At 49.6% G+C, this 16654-nt stretch overlaps 1 protein-coding gene and 1 long non-coding RNA gene across 2 annotated transcripts in view; both read right to left on the bottom strand.

Annotated features, from left to right (window-relative positions):
• LOC311425575 overlaps positions 1-16654 on the bottom strand; it is a 329601-nt gene that overhangs the window by 64581 nt on the left and 248366 nt on the right. The window lies entirely within an intron of this gene.
• LOC311425602 (olfactory receptor 14C36-like) lies at positions 12151-13110 on the bottom strand (the record flags this gene model as incomplete). The annotated part of the gene is made up of 1 exon (XM_084501540.1): positions 12151-13110. One exon carries the CDS (start codon positions 13108-13110, stop codon positions 12151-12153), a length of 960 nt encoding a protein of 319 aa, XP_084357666.1.

Below are 16654 nucleotides of genomic sequence, written 5' to 3'. Positions count from 1 at the left end.
AGATCAGACAGGAGCTGACCTGGGCTGGAAATTTTCTGATAGACAAAAACGTGGATACTCTATTAGCTTGGGAAACTGTTGACCATCACTGTGCACATGGGACCCTCAGCCCAAGATCCCGATTGGCTTGTTGTTGCATGAACAGATAGGAGAAGCTGTCACAAGAGCCTTAGTCCAAGATCACACAATTTCACAAAATGCTTGAGGTATCGGTCATTTTATCATAGAACGTTTTCAAGTTGTTCAAGCATGACTTCCCTTTGGTGAATCCAGCTTACTACTGCCGATGACTTTCATGTCCTTTCTTTGCCTGTAAATGGTTGACAGGATGAGCTGCTCTGTTATCTTCATAGGGAAGAAGGTGAGGCTGACCAGCCTGTAAGTCTCATTGGTCCTTCTTCTTGCCCTTGAAAAAATGGAAAGAACAGCACTATTTAAGCTGCTATAAGAATGTTAACTCAATCCCAGCCACGCCTAATACAATTAGGCTTGAGGAAGGCAGAAAGAAATTTATAATGGTTTTATGGAGAAAATAAATCACCACGATTGTGAATTAACACTTGGTCAGGAGAAAGTACTGACCAATCCGATCTCTTAGTTAAGTTATCCCTGCTCAGAGCAGACCATGGTGCAAGAGAGCTCCAGAGGTCCTTTGTGACCCTAAGTCTTGTCAGGGGAAGGGGCTGGACAGTAGAGGCAGGGGTAATGGGCGCTTCTGTGTGTTGTGACGTTGCTGGCTTTTGTAATCCCCATCTGGCCCTGTCCTCGGCACTACCCAGTGACCATGTTCATCCTCAAAATGCAGCTCTGATCCATGGGCTGCAGGACTCATCGAGGATGAGGGTACAACAGAAAATTTCTCAGAAACACTGTTGGGCATTACAGCATCACAAAATAATGAGGGTTGGAAGAGGCCTATGGAGACTGTCTAGTTCAAGCGCTTCCTACTCAAGCATGGCCAGCTGGAGCAGGTTGGCCAGGACAGGGTCCAGCAGTGTTTAGAACATCCCCAAGGATGGAGGCTGCAGTATCTCTCTGGGCAATGTTCATCAGTCACCTACAGTAAAGAGAAGTTTTCTTAGGGTCAGTTAGTGGCCATAGCCTCTTGTCCTGCTGCTCAGCTGCCCTGAGAATATCCTGGTTCCCTTATCCTGTCCTTTTGTCAGACATGTATATATACTGACAAGAACACCCTTGGAACGGTCTCTTCTCCAAGCTGAATAGTACCATCTCTCTCAACCCATGTCCTTCTTGTACTTTGAAGCCCAGCAACAGACATAGGACTACAAAAATGGCATTACCAGTGCTGAGCAGAGTGGAAGGACCGCCTCCTTTGACCTGCTGGCAATGCTCTGTCTAATGCAGTCCAGGAGGCTGTTGGCCACCCTTGACACAAGGGCATCCTGCTGGTTCATGGTCAGCTTGCTGTCTACCAGTACCCCAAGGTCCTTGTCTCTTCATCAGTCCCTCCCCAGCCTGTACTGGTGCAGGACTTATTTCTCACTATGGGAAGGACTTCCTTTTCCCTTTGTTAAAATTCCTGAGGTTCCAGTTCCCCAGCATGCTGAAGTCTATCTGGATGGAAGAGCACCCTTCTTCTCTATCAACCACTTCTCCCAGTTTTGTGTCCTCAGCAATCTGCTGAGGGTGCCCTATGCCCCATTGACCATGCTCTCTATAGAATTATGGAATCATTTACGTTCATGAGGTCATACGCACTCACTGCTACACACACTGTGCTCTCTCCCTGCATCTCATGTGTTTCACTGTCCCCCTGCAATAAAGGGACGTCACTCCAGGAGGTTCATGCATCCTCCAGGATTGTGGATGTTTCATGTGTCCATCCAAGTGTGGAGAGTGACAGAGGGGAAGAGAGCAAGGTCAACTCACAGGGTACAGCTGAGCACAGACGCCCCAGCACTGGGCATTCCCCACTTCCTAGGCCAAGGCACAAATGCCGAAAGGAAACTTCATCATCTCTGATTTTGTAAGGGCCTTCAGCACTGCCATATTGACATAACATATGTCTTTCTCCTTCACTCACAGACATGAATTCTTTCCAATTCATGATTTCAAAAACTTTCTACTCTATAGAAGATATCTTGAGCTTGCTGGATCTTCCTGGTGCTTGTTACAGTCTTCTGGGTTCCCTCCAGAGATCACGGTGAGGCTTCCTGTCTGCAGCAGGGCCTTTATGAAAAGCTTTGATGAAATGTTTGTCTTTTTGTCATTCTGCTGTGCAGAAAGAGGAATCACAGAAAAGCACTTCTTCCTGGCAAAAATTCTTTCTTGAGAAGGGGACCCAGCCTTTTCCACATTAGAGAGGGAAACCAGCACTGTCCATGCCACTTGGGCACATAAGGGCGCGACTTCTGCAAGATCACTTCTCATTGGCTGCTTTTTGCTTTTGCTCTACTCCCGATCATCTGATTTTGCTGTGGTTGGACCAGATGATCTTGGAGGCCTTTTGCAACTTTAATGATTCTGTGATTCTGTAATGTGCTGAGGAGAACCTGAGTGGGCACTAATGTCTTTAGTCTATGTCCATTCTTCATGCCATAGGGTATCTCAAACGAGTACCCAGAAGGGCAATGCACCACAGGGCTGAGATGCCTCCCAGACTCTAGGAGAGGCAGAAGGAGCCAGAGAGACACCACAACCATTGCAATGCCCTGCCTTTGGGTGTACAAGGGAAGGACTTGTGTCTCTGAATACTGTTCTGTGTATGAGAAGTGCAGAAGGCCAGCTCAAATGTGGATGCCTCACAAAGCCCTGATGCTTCCATGAACAATCCCCACCATCCCCATGAGATCCATCTCACCTGCCCTGCACAGGTTCATTGCAAATGCCCCTGTCTGTTGCATCACCCTCCCCTGCCTTTTTGGACTGTGTCAGGAAATGTGCCAGAGGGACCAGAGAGCTTTCTGGAGACTTGGAATGACATCAAACCTTTCTTCTGGAAGAGGACAGAGGAGGGTGGGGAGAATTCAGGCTGGTCAGCCTCACCTCAGTCCCTCAGAAGGTGATGGACCAAGCTACAGCCACCTCCAGGCACTTGGACAAAAATGGGATTGCTGAACCCATAGGTGAGGGAGGCTTTAGGAAGGCTTTTGACATTGTCTTCCAGAGACTTCTTCTTGCCTGGTTGATGCTATGTGGACTTAACAAATGGATGAGGCTGTGGGTGGGAAGCATGCTGGACAATCAGGTCCAGGTGTCATCTGTGGTGCAAAGTTCTCCTGTCAGACAGTTCCTAGCAGTATCCCTCAGTGATCAGCACTTGGGCCAACACTGTAGAATGTCTTTATTAAATCTTGGAATTAGGAGAGAGCAGAGGTAGAGATACATCATGTGTTACTATGAACACAGTAGATCCTCTGAAGAGTGTATATTTGAAGCAGTTTGTGATACATGGAGTAGTAACTCGTGTCAATTAGATGATTGGTATAGAACAATGAAAAACACTGAGTAAACTATTAAAGATTGTTGTTTAATGTTATATGATAATTGTATTATTAGTGTAGTTTTAAGAGTTAACGAGACGCAGGAAAAGATGGTCTCGCATAAGTTAGTATCAATCATATTTTGTTATTTTCGGGAGCCTTCTGGTTTGAAGATAAGGAGGACAGAACCTATGCAGAAGAAAAGGAGCTGGTTGAAGCCACTCCTGTGGTTTGAACGAGATCAAGGAAACCACAGAGCCTGCACAGGAACAAAAGGTTACTAGTGGTGATGAAAAAAAATCATTAGCCTTCATCCCCACAACCCTCAATGACCACCACCAAGAGATGCTGTGCAGGCACAAAAAGGAGGAGTTTATGGAAATGCTAATTATAATACAAAGCAGGGATAGGTCATACATATGTATAGACGTACTTGGGTTTCTTATGAATACGTAGATGCAACATTCTTTATATAGAAAATCCCATGGTTGTGTGTGCATGTTGGTGGAGCGCAGACTTTCCACACACCCAGCACTGTTTACTTGCCTTTTATAAATACTACTAAATTCAGATTGAGTTGTAACCTCATTTATAACAAGTTGTAGAAAATTTACTTGATAAGTTTAACTTTAAAAATTTCCTCTTTATTAGGTCAGGTTGTGTCCCACAAAGAGGGTGCTGGGTGGGTATGTTAGTATAAGGACTGTTGTGCCTCAGAAACTTCAAATGCAGTAGGAAGCCTCTGGTCACCTCAGCCTCTGGAGCTGACAAGCCAGCAGCAGTAACATGGCTGGGGACAGAGCCTATGAGGTGAATTCTTCCTGAAGCAACTGATGTGTTAGTCCTTGCCTCCTGGCTGACATTTGTGCTTTTCAGCTCACACCTGCCAGCATCCCTGATAAGCCAGCAGGACACACCTGCTTGGCAGACTGATTGTGAGATGCCCTCTGTCTGAGAGCCAGTGTAAAAGCATAGTGATCTTATGACTATGATTGTGTTGTTTTGTCTGTTGGGGAAAAGCTTGTCCTTGCGGGGAGGCGTGTAAGTTGATGAGTATGTACGCCGGGGGAAAGATAAAGAAAAATGCAGAACTAACCAAGATTTGAGACAATTTGAGACTGTGGCAAGGCTAGAGAAAGTTTATGGCTTAGCTTGTACTCACGACATTTGCAGCTGGAAAAGCTGGCCAGAGGGCAGCAGGGGAAGATAATGATGGATGAAGTAACAACTTTCACGGAGCCAGTTCAACCCCAACTCAAATGGTACACATGTGCATTTGTAGTCGTGCTTATACAACACCAAGGAGGAGCATGGTGGCCATTGTGACGTGTTGGCCCCACGTGTCAGAACAGCTACCGGATAGGAGGGGATAAAATGAGTACTCCACCAGAGGAGAGAGATGTGATGCACTATCAAGGACAACATTGCCTCAGTGGGGACAACTGTTCAAGCAGTATGCCTACTGACTCCTTCCTCTAGTACATCATTGACTGGGAAAACCACTGTGCTCATTGGTACCAGTGTCATTACCCTGGGGTCTGTATGTATGCAAATAGCTCATAATAAATCTTGTTTAATTTATACATATGTATTTATAAATGTAATTATATATATACATATAGTCTGCTCTTTGCTAAACTGAACCAATCAGCTTCAGCCCCTGGAATCTAACTACAACAGAGCTTGATAGGCCCCATGCAGGAAGAGGCCTTGGGTGTGGGTTTTCAGGTCCCTTCTTGCCGATTATACGGTGGGACAGCAACAGGCACACCACTTGGTCACATCTCCCTGAGAAGCTGGAAGGCCAGCAGCAGGTATGTGGATTGGAAGATGCTGGTAAGGTTTCATCTGTCTGATCAGCTCACAGTGTACCAGAAGGCTGATGGGTTAGGACACCTGCTTGAAGGGTGATTTGGGGGCTGGGATAGGACAGTACAGGACAGACTGTGGTGGAGAAGACTGAGAGCACTGGCAAGGCTGGAAGGCCCCAGCAGCACCAAGGTCTTTGTCCCCCTGGCTATGGCAGTTGTCTCTGCTACTGAGGCTCACGAGGACACATGCTGTGCTCATGACACTGGGGCCTTGTTGCCTCCTTGCAACCCAAGAGGGAGGCCAGCAGGTGTCGTAGCATTGTCCTTCACACAGCATCACACACTCCACATCCCACTGCCCCAGGAAGAGCCATGAGCCATGGGTGAGGGACAGGACCTCCCTGCCCAGGGGCTGTGGGCCAGGGCTTGGCCTTTCTGCTTCACCAAACAAACCAAGGCCTTTACTCAGCATCAGAGTCTCCTGCCCAGGGCCTTTGCCTACCTGCAATCATGGCCTCCAATTGTCTTCTCTAACTAGTCCATGGGGAGGCTTTGTCAGTAATGACCCTCACTGTGGCCCATTAATACTCCCAGATAGTTCAAAGTTTCCTTCTGACTTTAACTTCTCCTTCAGTTACATCATTCTCTTCTCACTACCTGAGGTTCATAGACTCAGCACCAAATGCGCCATGGGGCTCATTACCATTCAGCCATTTTCATCCAGTCTCCCAGACTTGTACAGTTAATTAGTGAGGTTTCAAGAATGCAGTTTAAAGATAAAATTTTCAATGACCAGATTTCTTAGTGCATTTTCCTTCTTTAAGATTATTTTCCATTAGTTTAGAGTTTTCAGAAGAACCGATAGCATCATTCTTTAGTTGTAATGGATCCAATCTGCCTCCTAAGGAGGTCTGGAGAGGTGGAAAACAGTTCCTTGATGTTCTAGACAGTGTAGTCAGCCTTGTTGCTCACTTCCCCATCCCCACCACTTCTCTCATCAGCCACCTGAGACTTGCATCACTTTTCCTTACACCAGACTTCTACTCTGTATTCTGCAGGTTGTTGTTACAGCTCCTTTGCACCCATTCCCACCGCTGTTCCTCAGACAACTGGCTGCATACAGGCACAGTTTTTGTTGTTGGTTTTGTTGTTAACATCTAACACCAACCAAGCTAACAAACAAACCCCACAGTCCTCAACAGTGAGCCAAATCCAAGTTGACTCCAATGAGGTGCACCTTCCAAGGGTTGGCTATACAAGAAAAGATTGACATAGGTTTGAAATGATGAATAGAAATGCAATTACACAGTTGGGCCTCACAAGGACAGAGTAGAGGGGGACAATTACCTCCCTCCACCTGCTGGCTGTTCATCTCTTGATACAGCCCAGGACACAGTTGGACTTCTGGCCCACAAACACGCACTGCCAACTCACATCAAGCTTTCCATCTAACGGAACCCCCAAGTCCTTCTCTGCAGGGCTACTCTCAATGAGTTCTTCTCCCAGCCTGTACTCACGTCCAGGATTGCCTCGGCCCAGGTGCAGCACCTTGCACTTAGATGTGTTGAATCTCATTAGGTTTACGTGGGCCCACTTCTCAAGTGTGTCCAAGTCCCTTTGGATATCATCCCTTCCTTCTGTCATACTAATAGCACCGCTCAGTTTGGTGTCATCTGCAAATTTGCTGAGGGTGCACTCGATACCACTGTCTATGTCATTGATAAAGATACTGAACAGTACTGGTCCCAGGACAGACCCCTGAGGGACACCACTCATCACCAGCCTCCACTTGGACATAGAGCCATTGACCACCACTCTCTAGGTGCGAGTTTAAGCCAATTCCTTATCCACTGAATGGTGCACCCATCAAATCCATACCTCTCCGATTTGGAGGGCAGGATGTCATGTGCGATCACATCAAAGGCCTTGCAGAAGTCCAGGAAGATGACATCGATCGATCTTCCTTTGTCAACTGATGCAATCACTCCATAGTAGAAAGCCACTACGTTGGTCAGGCACGATTTACCCTTGATGAAAACGTGCTGGCTCTCTCGGATCACCTCTTTGTCTTGCATGTATCTTGACATTGCTTCAAGGAGGATCTTTTCCATGGCATGTCACTCTCTCCTGCGTATTAGAGGAAACCAGAGTGAAAATGTTCCATGAAATGCTTCAGATGGCTAAAGTTGTTCCAATCATAACTGTATTATTTGCCTTTCTTGGTGGGTATGTTCACATCTTTCTGTATGCATAGAAATATATATTTGTATAGCTACATCTGTAACTACAGATCTATGTGCAAGTAAAGGTAAATGTATATACAGATTTACACATGTACACATGGATAACTGGGAGAGAGGCAGGCAAGTGGCTGGGAATCATGGATTTTACATCACCTGAACTATCAGGAAACCAACCCAGAAGTGCTGGGAGCTGGGGAGAGGGGAGAGGTGGAGGAAGGTCCCAGTGACACGGCTGGGAGGTGGGTTGTGATGCCTGGTGGCAGGCAGACACGGCGATGTCATCGAGTACATCACAAACCCCATGGGACACGGGGCAGCTCTGACAGGGGACAGCTCTGTCGAGCCACCATGGCTGGGCTGCTGCTGCTGAGGTCACCTCCTCACAACAGTGTGATGGGCCAGGAGCAGGCAAGCCTCAGGAGGCCATAAAGAGCAGCAGCTGTGGAAGCTGCAGGCAGATGCCTGGGCCCCTGGGGAGGACTGCCTTGCAGTGACGCCACCTGGACATGGGATGGGAGCCTGTGGGAAAAGGCACAAGAAAGTGCTGGGTGTGACAAAGCACAGCATGAGAAAGGAGCAGAGTACAGGCAGGGCTGTGAGGAACAGCAGTATCTCACATGCCCTTGGTGGGCAGAGATGTGAGCGATGGGCAAACGGCACAGAGAGATAGAGGGGAGCAGTGGAGACCAGAGGTCTGGTCCTTGCTCTAGAGACTCTAGAGACCCTGTACCTGATTGCATCTCTCTGTCCTGCCTTCTTCCAGTTGCAGTTGATCTGGGTGTGCTCAGTCGTACACGCCTGAGTGTACTTCTTATACCGAATGGTATAAAAAGAGAGCCTGTCCTCGATAAGGGATAATGAAGTTATGTCCTCAATATGAGAGATGAAGTTAGGCCCTCAGTAAGAAAGAGCTGAACTTATGTCATCAAGATGTAGCAGTTACAGATCCTAAAAGAACCCTGGTGTCTGTGTGGTCATTACACCACACCTGGCCCCTGCCCTGACCCCTCCATATCCCATGGGAGCCTCTGCAGACAGCCCTGCTCCAAGTCTCTAGGGCCCTGGGCTGGGACAGAGGCCAGCAGGGCTGGCTGTTCCCCTGACACAGGCCCTGAGCCCAGCACAAGGATCACAAGGATGGAGATGGCCTGGCAGCCAAACGCACCCCTAAACCTGGGGGGAGTGGCCAGTGCTGGACATGGCTGACAGGAGAGGCTGCAGGTGACGAAAGCCCTGGGCCACCTCCCTGCTCTGTCTGTGCCTGATGGGCACAGCCCGGCCTCCTCCCTCCTGCACCGACCTGTCTTCCATCCCTGCCACACGGCCCAAAGCCAGCGGTGCGTGTCCTTCCCTTGCATGGCTGCACATCCCAGCTCAACACAGGTGTTTCTCTCTGCTGGTCAGCTTCCAGCCCGTCCCAGCTGGCCCCCAGCTCTCCCAGCTCCCTGCCCTCTGCCCACCTCCCAGGTTGGGCTGGCCCCACAGCAGTGCTCACTGCAGGCTGCAGCAGGGCTCTGGGCATTGCCACCACAGCCCCAGTTTCCATTCACTCCTGATCTGCTGAGAATGTGTCTCAGACCAAGATTTATTTGGTTTAAATACACAGAGAGCCTGTTTCATTGTTTAGAGAAAGCATGGATCACATAGATGGGAATACTTACATACAAGGGAATGGAGAAGGGCATTTCTGTGTAGGCAATATTATCACAAAGCCAGAAAGGAAAATCAAACAAAAGAACAAGCAAACTCCATATGAAAAGTTCCTGGGGAGGAATAACCCCAAGTAGCAGAACAGGCTGGGAATGACCTGCTGGAGAGCAGCTCTGCAGAAAAACACCTGGGAGTCCTGGGGGACAGAAAGCTGAGCACGAGCCAGCAGTGTGCCCTTGTGGCCAAGAAGGCCAACAGGATCCTGGGGTGCATTCGGAAGAGTGTCGCCAGCAGGTAAGGGAGGTGATGCTCCCCCTCTACTCAGTTGTGGTGAGGCCACACCTGCAGTCCTGTGTCCAGGTCTGGGCTCCCCAGCACAAGAGGGACATGGAACTACTGGAGCGAGTCCAGAGGAGGGCTACTAAGCTGATTAGAGGACTGGAGCATTAGATTAATGGGCCTGTTTAGGAGAGGAGAAGACTGAGGGGAGACCTCATCCATGTGTATAAATATCTGAGGGGAGGGTGTTAGGAGGATGGAACCAGACTCTTCTCAGTTGTACCCAGTGACAGGACAAGAGGCAACGGGCACAAACTGAAGCACAGGAGGTTCCGGCTGTATATGAGGGAGCACTTCTTTACTGTGAGAGTGACAGTTTCACAGAGAGGTGGTGGAGTCTTCCTCTCTGGAGATATTCAAAACTCACCTGGATGCCATCCTGTGCAATGCATTCTCAGTGATCCTGCTTGGCAGGGGGGTTGGACTAGATGATCTTCAGAGGTCCCTTCTAACCTTGGCCATTCCAAGATTCTGTGAAACCTAAAGAAACCAGGGAGACAGGTAGCCTTGAGATATCAGAAGCAAGGGAGATAAGGGATGGAAGATAAAAAACAAAAAGGAGAAAAACAACTGCAGGAAGATTCCAGACTGACCTTTTGCTCATTAAGGGTCATTAACATTTTAAAAATCACACCAATCAAAATGGTAATGTATGCTAATGTGGAATATGATGTTTTCCCCACCTGCCTCCCAATACTCCTCCTCCCCCTGCGCCTGGTCCTCTGTAATGCACAAACTCAGTAGAGGTAAGTTAGGAAAGCTGAAACAGCCAATTAAAAGTAGCCAGAGAGAGAGTTTCTCAAGTTTGCTGTGTGTAAAAAATGGTGATTCAAGCTAGATGTATGCTTGCTTTACAAAAGTTCACTAAGAAACCTGACTCTGCAGAGTTCTATAATTAATTATTTAATTAAAAGACCTTTGTGTGCATTCTGACTCTACGTGCATATTGGTGGGGCAGACGGGGCACGAACATACGGACAACACTTGCAGCCCATGGGTACTATGGCAGAGTAGATCTCCACACCACAGCCCATGGAGGAACCCCCGGTGGAGCAGGTGGATGTGGCCTGGAGGAAGCTGCAGCCCATGGAGAGCCCCTACAGGAGCAGGGGATCTGGGGACCTGGGGGGAACTGCTGCCTGTGGGACAGCATTTTGCTCCTGACAGATGGACCCCAATGGTACGGACCCATGCAAGAGCAATTATTGAAGAGCTGCTGCCTGTGGGAAGCGCACACAGGATCAGTTTGGGTAGGACGGCATCCCATGGGAGGGATCCCATGCTGGGGCAGGGGCTGAGAGTGACCCTGAAGGAGCGGTTGAGATGAAGCATCATGGACTGACCGCAGCTCCCATTCCCTATTCCCCTGAGCTATTTGGGGGGTGTAAGGAGAAGAGGATGTATGGAGGTCAAGGTGGGTTTTAGTTTGCTTATAGCTCCTCATTATTCTAGTCTGCTGGTGATAGGCAACAAATTATATTAGTTTCCCTACGCTCATTCATTTTTGCCCATGACAATAACTGGTGACTGTGACAATACAGGGGGTTGCAGTTGGACCAAATGATCTTGGAGGTCTTTTCCAACCTTAATGATTCTATGACTCCATGATTTTGTTACACTTGGTGGCTGATTTCCTGATCTTACTAGGAGAAAAAACCCTGAGCACCTTTCATCATATTTTCTCCCCCTTTTCCCTTGAGAAGAAGGCGTCAGAGAGAGGTTGTGGTGGAGTTGAGCTGCTTAATAGAGTAAAACAACCATAGAAGGCAAATGGGAGGGGTTCAGCACCAGAGCTGTGGCCATCCAAGGATGGCATCTCAGCACCCAGGACATGATCTGGTATCTCCCAGGGAAATCTGGCCCTGGATTTTCCATCTTTATGAGGAGATGCAGAGCAGTGATTAAAACAGCCTTTGGGCTCAGAGCAGCCCTAGCATCAGGACCCAAGAGTCCTGGCCGCCCCATTGTCCCCTGAGCCCAGTGGGACCCTCAGGAAGGGCTCTCAGAGCAGCCACCAGCCCTCTCCAGCCCCCCACTTCCTCCCTCCCTAAGCCCAGGACATGCAGTTTTTGACAGCTGACAGCAGATAGAGGAGGAGAGAAGGGTGGATATCTTTTTAATCATTTTAGTTCACTTTTTATTTTATTTTATTTTATTTTTTTTCTCACTGCTTCAGTCTGCTAATAAATATTACCTTAATCTCCCTACAGGGTCTGCTTCCATGACTGCAATTGATGAGTCATCTCCCTGTCCCTTGTATAAACCCAGCAGCCCTTTCCAACTCCATTTTCTTTGTCTGTACCTTTCAGAAGCAGGGGTGAAAGAGTGGTGTGCTGGAGTTCAGCTGCCCATCAGTGTGAAACCACCGCAATGCTCAGACCTATTGCTGACACCAGCTTTGAAAGAAGAGGCAGGATTTTAAGCAGTGCATTGGAGAGATGCTGTTTTATTAAGCAGATGCTAAAGGAGAGTCGAAGTTGACATGCAGGGAGGGAAAAACTGTGCAGAGTAAACAGAGCAGTTTAATACTTCAGGAGATGCTGGATGAACAATAAGCCTTTTTTTCTAAGAAAGTAATAAATGGAAATGAAACTAAGGATAAAGGTAAAAATACCAATATTCTTAATGAAACAAGTACTAGGCATTCAAATTATATCCAGGAAGTCATTTGTGGAGAAAGAGGGGAAGTTTATCACCATTCAGAAATATCCATGATATTCCTTTCCTAATAGCACCCTTGAGCTCCTTGTTTCTCATGCTGTAGATGAGGGGATTGAATGTTGGGGGCACCACCGAGTACAGAACTGCCACCAAGAGATTTAGGGTTGGGGAGGAGATAGAGGGGGGCTTCAGATAGGCAAAAAAGCCAGAGATGACAAAGAGGGAGACCACAAACAGGTGAGGGAGGCATGTGGAGAAGGCTTTGTGCTGACCCTGCTTAGAGGGCATCCTCAGCACAGCCCTGAAGATCCGCACATAGGAAAAAAGAATGAAAACAAAACAGCCAAATGCTAAACAGGTAGCAACCATAAGCACCCAAATTTCCCTGAGGTAGGAGTGTGAGCAGGAGAGTTTGAGGATCTGGGGGATTTCACAGAAGAACTGGTCCACAGCATTTTCTCCGCAGAGGGGCAGTGAAAATGTATTGGCCGTGTACAGCAGAGCATAGAGAACCCCACTGCCCCAGGCAGCTGCTGCCATCTGGGCACAAGATCTGCTGCCCAGGAGGGTCCCATAGTGCAGGGGCTTGCAGATGGCAATGTAGCGGTCATAGGACATGATGGTGAGAACAGAAAGCTCTGTTGAAAACAAGATGACAATGAGAAAGACCTGTATAACACATCCTTCATAGGAGATGGATCTGGTGTCCCAGAGGGAATTGGCTATGGCTTTGGGGACAGTGGTGGAGATGCAGCCCAGGTCGAGGAGGGCGAGGTTGAAGAGGAAGAAGTACATGGGGGTGTGGAGGCGGTGGTCACAGGCTACAGCGGTGAGGATGAGGCCATTGCCCAGGAGGGCAGCCAGGTAGATGCCCAGGAAGATCGCGAAGTGCAGGAGCTGCAGCTCCCATGTGTCTGCGAATGCCAGGAGAAGGAACTCGGTGATGGAGCTGTTGTTGGACATCTGATGCCTCTTGGCCTTGGGGCCTGTCCAAAGAGAAAAGCACATGGAGAACTTTGGGCAGACTTCTTTGAGCAAATCTCTGTCCTTTCAGCAACACCCTTCCCTTCTCACCCACCTCCACAAATATGCGCTTTCTCAGCAGCATCTTCATTCTCTTTTCTGGATGAAGCGTTGGTTTGTGCTGGCTGAGCACTGTTTGGAGCCACGACCTCTGCACATGAGCTCCATCGGATTCAGCACTGCTGGGAAAGGCGGTGACCCATTCTGAAATTCGTAGTTTCATTCAGATGCAGTGTACCTGTAATTCAGTGGGGCTGTTCAACATCCTACAGCAAGAAAACTCCAGGAAAACCTCTGCTGGATGTTCATAAACCACAGTGACCTGAACAGAGACAGATTATTTCCCAGCACTAGGCTCTGCAGTGACCAGAGCCATTTTGGCTAGAACAGCTTGGGCACTCTGCTCCCAGGGATGCACATCCAGAGCAGGACTCGGTATTTTGGTGTTTGAGCTCTATCTTTAAACCCACTCCCCAGGGAATCTGAGGGGAATAGCAAGGGCAGGATGGATGGGAGGGGAAACACAGAGAAATGGCCCAGGGTTCCTAGTGAGGGAGGCAGGAAATGGAGTAAGAGATCGGTACTTGGGAGGGGGTTCTTTGTTCTGAGGGTCCTGCTGCCAAGGGGACAACAAAGCATGAGATCCCATAGTTGTGGGGGCAGAGGCTTTGCTGTATGGCAGTCAAGGCAATGGAAAGCATCAGCAGTGCTGGGATGGAACAGAGGTGGCCAAATTCCCTTCTGCCATGTAGTTTCTGGGAGCAGCTCCCTGTCATTCCCTGCCTGTGGTTCTGCTGCCTGCAGCTGTCCCTGCCTGCAGCTGGGTCTCTGTCCCCACGCCTCCTGCCTGCAGCTCACAGCCCCCATCCCACCCACTGGGTGCTCAGCTCTGCCCTGCAGACACCTCCTGGCAGCAGGGCTCTGCCCAGGAGCAGCTCGCTGGGGGCACATCCTAGAGCCCAGGGCACACAGACCCTGCTGACACTGCCCATGTGGTGGTGGAGCTTTCTAGGGGCTGAGGGGAAGGAAAAGATCCTTGTAACCTCTCACCCATCATGGAGTCTCAGGCACTTCTTGGAATTAACAGCATATATTTCTATTACAACTGAGGCAAGTAGAGAAGATTGAAAGTTCAGGAGGCTCAGGAAAGCCGTGACTGAAGCTGAAATCCCCTACTTTACCCCGGCTCTTGCAAAGACCCCTTGGATACACCCTGGCTGTGCTGTGGAGCTGTGAGCAGGCTGCCCCAGGCAGCAGCCTCCCACCAGCAGCAGGACCTAGCCCTGTCGGGGGGGGGGGCTCCTTCCACCCACAGCTTCTCCCCACAGCGCCCTGGGCAGCTCCCTGGGCAGGCTGAGTGCTGAGCCTGGCAGGCAGCAGAGGCCCTGCCCCACCACACAGCCCCTGGGGCACAGCAGGGACCCTGCTCTGCACCACAGCCCTGGACACCCCTGCCTGCACCCCCGGTTTCTTCTTCCTCCAGCCAGAAACTCACCAGGTTCAGGGCTGGGAAGTCTTCTCCCCTGGTGAGCTCTGGGCATCCTGCCACTTCTGCCTGCCTTTAAGCACTGTGTCTCTGCAGGCAGTGCCCCCAGCCCTGCTGCGCTGTGCACAGGAGCTGCTCCTGGGCAGAGCTGTCTCTCTGCAGCGCTGCCCGCTTGCCAGGAGCTCCCCTTGGGCCCAGGAGCCCGGCCCAGCTCAGCAGCAGAGGCCCAGCCCAAGGCCTCCTTTGCTCTGCCCTCCACCAGGCTCCCTGCACATGGGGCTGCAGGGGAACCTGCTGGGAAACAGTCTGAAGGAATCCCTGGGGCTCCAGCCCTCACTTGGCACACACACTTCTCGACAGCAGGATCATTTCTCTTAGCACAAAAACAATTATCTGTAGCAATCTTCTCTTTGTATCCCATTTGATGTTGGGACACCCAGGCATGGTCATAGATGTAACTCCTTTAACCCCCTGCTTAAGGAAGGGATTCAGCAGAGTTACTTGAGATATCTCATACTGGGTTTCTGTCCTGGGGCTGGAATAGGACTCATGTCTCTCCCATGCCTGTCACAAACCGGAGCTGGGATTACTCAGCGCTGAATTTAGGTGTGCATAACATGGGCAGCTGCAGGTGAGCTCCCTGTCTCATCTCCAGGATCATTAATGGAGATGGAGGAAATCAGGGGGTTGCAAACACCTGGTGACATATCAGGGGGCAGAGGTATGTTCAGGCCTCTGCAAGCTCTCATGGAGGTACCATGAGGGACAGGGCAGCACCTGGGGGCATCCCCTTGGAGGATGGTGGGGAATGCCTTTGGCCAGCTGAAATGACAGCAAATGCACCCATTTAGGACAACTAAACCTGTCCCTCCTCGGTAAGCTCAGGGCAGCCTGTAGAGGCATCCACCTGACCCAATGGAGAACTGTGCCACACGGAGAGCTGAGTCTCTCTCTCCCTCTTCTCCACCTGGTTTTCCCTCGATCTCCAGGGACTGTAACGGCACTTGTCTCATGGACATCCCTACATTGCCTAATGAAATTTGGGATAGCTGCTCCATTTAAAGGCAATTCCAGGCCTACAGTGCTACCTGAGATGCCAACGCTGCCCAGCACCACTGGAGGATGGAGCTGACATAGGCAGCATAGTCCCACAGGACAGCTCTGGCCATTCATAGCTGGTACTTAACGGGCACCCCTGAGGGAATCTCCAACAGACCTGGTGCTTATGAGCAAGTGATCACTTCCCAGGGCTGCAAAGGAATGTGGTGCCTGAATATAAGGCACATCACACTGGGGTTTCCACTTGTGTCCTTTGGTTTGCAAACGCTGCTGCTGCTTCTCATCCCCATCCTTTAATCACACTGATGGTACTGTCCAGACACAGTGATTTTTTTCTGTGTCCCTGAATCACAGGATGCCCACAGCCAAAGACATTTTCAGAAGCCCATTCTCATGCCTGGAGAACGGGCACAGCTCCAGCACTTGCCCTCAAGGCTGCACCAACACCACAAAGGCTCTCTGCTGTCAGGGCAGCACAGCCCAGGCCCATTTCCTTCTGGCCTCAGGAACACCAGGGTGTTATAAGTTGCCCCCTCAATTAATTTTCAGAGAGCATTGCATTAATAATAGAAAGGAATTTATTGAGTAAGCAACAGCAAGCAAAACAGCGCTGGGCGGCCGGGGAGTCTCGGCTCCGCCAACGGTGCGCACCTCACCCCCGCCAGGGTCCCTTTTTATATCTTGGTAATTCTGGGATTACGCAGCACATCCTGGTATATTCTGCGACTGCGCGCACTGTTGCTAGGGGGTCGTCTCTGTCCCTCTGGTGGTCGTGAAGATGAAGGCCGTAGTCTTCCTCGGTGTTGTGGTTCAACTTCTTTTTTTATTTGGTCATGTTGGCCCAGTGTGAGACAGGAAGGCAGGATGTTGATACACTAGTTTAGCAACTTATCAGGAGATGGTTACATGAACTTTGCAGCAGTGTCTTTGAACAAAAGA

Source organism: Aythya ferina, assembly GCF_964211825.1.
Source record: "Aythya ferina genome assembly, chromosome: 32".
NCBI lineage: Eukaryota > Metazoa > Chordata > Aves > Anseriformes > Anatidae > Aythya > Aythya ferina.
The sequence above is the reverse complement of the archived record's forward strand: the minus strand, read 5'-3'. Positions and strand labels throughout refer to the sequence as shown.